This window comes from Aureococcus anophagefferens, assembly GCF_000186865.1.
Source record: "Aureococcus anophagefferens unplaced genomic scaffold AURANscaffold_743, whole genome shotgun sequence".
NCBI classification, from domain to species: Eukaryota; class Pelagophyceae; order Pelagomonadales; family Pelagomonadaceae; genus Aureococcus; species Aureococcus anophagefferens.
Window position 1 is genome coordinate 1 of NW_008706055.1, and position 3,034 is coordinate 3,034.

The 3,034-nt window shown below is 71.2% G+C and overlaps 1 protein-coding gene across 1 annotated transcript; it reads right to left on the reverse strand.

Moving 5' to 3' along the window:
- Positions 1-317: 317 nt before the first annotated feature.
- AURANDRAFT_68984 (hypothetical protein) lies at positions 318-2,729 on the reverse strand (the record flags this gene model as incomplete). The annotated part of the gene is made up of 2 exons (XM_009044726.1): positions 318-1,056; positions 1,900-2,729. 2 exons carry the CDS (start codon positions 2,727-2,729, stop codon positions 318-320), a joined length of 1,569 nt encoding a protein of 522 aa, XP_009042974.1.
- Between the last annotated feature and the right edge of the window lie 305 nt (positions 2,730-3,034).

A 3,034-nucleotide genomic window follows, 5' to 3' on the forward strand; every position in this document is an offset into this window, starting at 1 on the left:
CGGACGGGGTTTCCGCCGTCCGGCGGGCCTGCGCCGCCTGGACCCGCGACGACGCGCCCGTTGCGTGGACCGCTATGCGGCTGGCCCTCGCGCACCTCGCGTAGGAGTAAGCGCCCCCAGTCCCGAACGGCATCGCCGCATCCGAGATACTTGGTCCCGCTCAACCCACTGTGCGCCTCGTAAAACGGATCGACCAAATTCGATTCGGGGATGATAAAACAGCGAAGGGGGGCGTAGGGAAGCGTCACGGGAGGACACGACTAGGGCGGAGGCGTACGCGAGCACGGCGACGAAGAGGGCACGACGACGTAGGGCGGCTACTGCTCGTAGGCGACGCCGAAGGTCCCGCCGGTGCCGCGGGCCGCGCGGGCGTAGGCCGCGTCGCGGGCCCGCTTCGCGGCCGCGTCCCGGCCGTAGTCGGGCCGCGGGATCGACGACGGGGCGCCGATGAGGCCGAGGCCTTCGATCTTGATCCGCGCGACCGCGCGCACGGAGGCGACGCCCCACTCGCGGTAGAGCCGCTGCTTCTGGATCGACTTCGCGTGGTCGAGGCTCGTGGCGCCGGCCTCGACCCAGGTCCGCTCCGCGATCTCCTCGGCGGCCATGGCCAGGACCTCGTGGGCGCCCTTGCTCAGCTCGCCGAAGTAGCCCGCCACGAAGCCGACGACGGAGCCGAAGGATCCGAGGCGGCGCTCGAAGGGACCCGGCGAAGCCTCGTCCGGGTAGAACTTCTTGTCGAGCTTCTCGGCGTGCAGGCGGTACTCGCGGTTGATGATGCCCGCGCGCTCGTCGCACGGCAAGGTGCCGCCTCTGCGGGCGGGCGACCGGCCGTAGCGCGACTTGGCGAAGCCGATGGTCTTGACGTCGGCGAGCTGCGCGGCGCGGCCGCCCGGCACGAGCTTGAAGTCCGGGACGATGCCGGCCTTATCCCGGGCCCCCTTGCCCGCGTGCTGCTCGAAGAAGGACGTGGCCGCGTCGGCGGGCACCAGGTCCGCGAAGACGCCGAGGACCTCCCGGTCGTAGGACACGCGCGCCTCGCGGAGCGCAGAGAGGAGTCTTTAAGCGGCTAGCAGCCTACTAGGGGTGACTCCTCGCCAAACGCACCAGCTCTCTCCCTTCCCTGGCATGAGCACGTCCACGAAGAAGCAGCCAGCTGGGGACCGAGGCCTCCCTCGGCGGACCATGCACCTCACAAGGCGCGCAATGGTCCAATGCTGATGCGAGCCTGCGGATTCGAACTCGGCCAAGAGCCCTACACCGCAGCCGCGCTTTCCGCGGGGCTAGACTGTACCTTGAACCGGCCGCCAAAGCAGCCGGCCCGCCTCCGTGCAGTCGTTACACGCCGCTGGATTGAACTGGTCCAACGACGCTCGGGATTCCCGCCCCGCCAGCTGCCCCATGCTCCTCCGGCACAGTCAATGGCAGCGACAGGTTCTGGTCGACGGTGGTCACCGTCGGCCGGCGGCTTCCCCCGAACAGGAGGCGTCGCTGCGCGTGGTCGAAGGCGACCGCTTCGCCCGCTAGCCTTCGCGGCACCGCCTGGCCGGCTAGCCGCGTCGGCCTGCGCGGGCGTCGCTGCGTCATCACCGCGCTTCGTCCCTATTCCAGGCAGGCCGCGAAGCCCGCCCGTCTCGGGCGTCCGCGCGGCTCCCTCGGCGTTTCACAAGTGACCACGCGGAACTCGGAGCGAGCGGAGGAGCGCCGACCTGCCCGGTGTGACGCAGCTCGCCCCCGGCCCAAAACGCGCGCGAGATCCCACTCTCGCGCGAGTCGCGCAGGACGCCGGACAGCCGTCCTCTTCGCGCCGGCTAGCCGGCGCGGCGCTGGCCGCGGTGGCGCGCGCTCCTTGCGGAGTACGCGCCGACGCGCGGCCGGCCGCCGTCGGCCACGTGCCGGTACCTACACGCGGGCCAACTGCAGCCTCCATTGTTGAAATCCCGGCAGATCGGCGTGTCGTCCTCGTCGTCGTTGTCGTCGTCGTCGTCGTCGCGTCGTCGTCGTCGTCGCTTCCGTCGTGCGTCGTGCTTCCGGTGCTTGGTGCCGAGCCGCGCGGCGTCTTTGAGCCGCGCGTTCTCGGCCTTCACGCGGTCGAGCTCGTCCTGTAGGTCGTCCCTGTCCTGCTTCCGTCGCTTCCTCTTCTTCTGGTTCCTCGTCAGCTTCGTCGTCGTCGTCGTCTCGTCCGTCCGCCCGCGGCCGGTCCGCAGCGGCGCCATGTCGATGTTGAGCCTCGTGAGCGTGTAGTTGAACTTGTCGTAGGGCATGGACGCCTCGTCCTTGAGCGTCCCGAAGCGCAGCGTCGCCCCGACGGCGATGCGGCGCTCCTGGCCCGCGGCGAGGCGCTCGCCGCCGAGCCAGAGCCCGGCGGCGGTCTTGCCGTCGGACATGGTGTGCGTCGCCACGTACGCCACGTCCATCCCGTCCTCCAGCGCCACGCGCAGCGTCGCGTGGCTCGCCGACACGAACGGGCGCAGCGTCGTCGTCGCCGTCCGCTCCATGTCGACGAGAAGGATGTCCGCCGGCGGCTCGCGGCCGACGACGACCGTCGACTCGGCCACCAGCTCCACCGGCTCCGTCGACGCCGCCGCGGCCGCCGCCGTCGGCCGCAGCACGAAGGCGATGCGCGGCGGCGCGTCCGCCCCAGCCTCGTCGACGCACGGCGGCTGCGTGAGCACGAAGCCCTCGCCGCCGTCGCGCTCCGGCGACACCGGGGGCTGCGTCAACCCCTCCATCGGAAAATGAACGATTTTGCCTCTGTGAATATCACGGATGCTTCACCGCGCGCGCTCGACGCGCTCCGACCCCTGCCCGCCGGCCGCGCTCGACTTGCTGCGATCCGCGTGCACCGCGGGAGCGGGCATCACGACTCGCCAGCCGGGGCACGCGTGCGGCGGTGCACGATGGCGCGGCCGGGCTCGAAGGCGAGCGTGAGGTGGTTGAGGCCCGGGCGTGTGGGGTCGAGCCGCCACGCGAGCGCGCAGGCGTAGTACGTGCAGAACGTCGTGAAGCGACTCGTCGCCGGGAGCGACGGCGACGG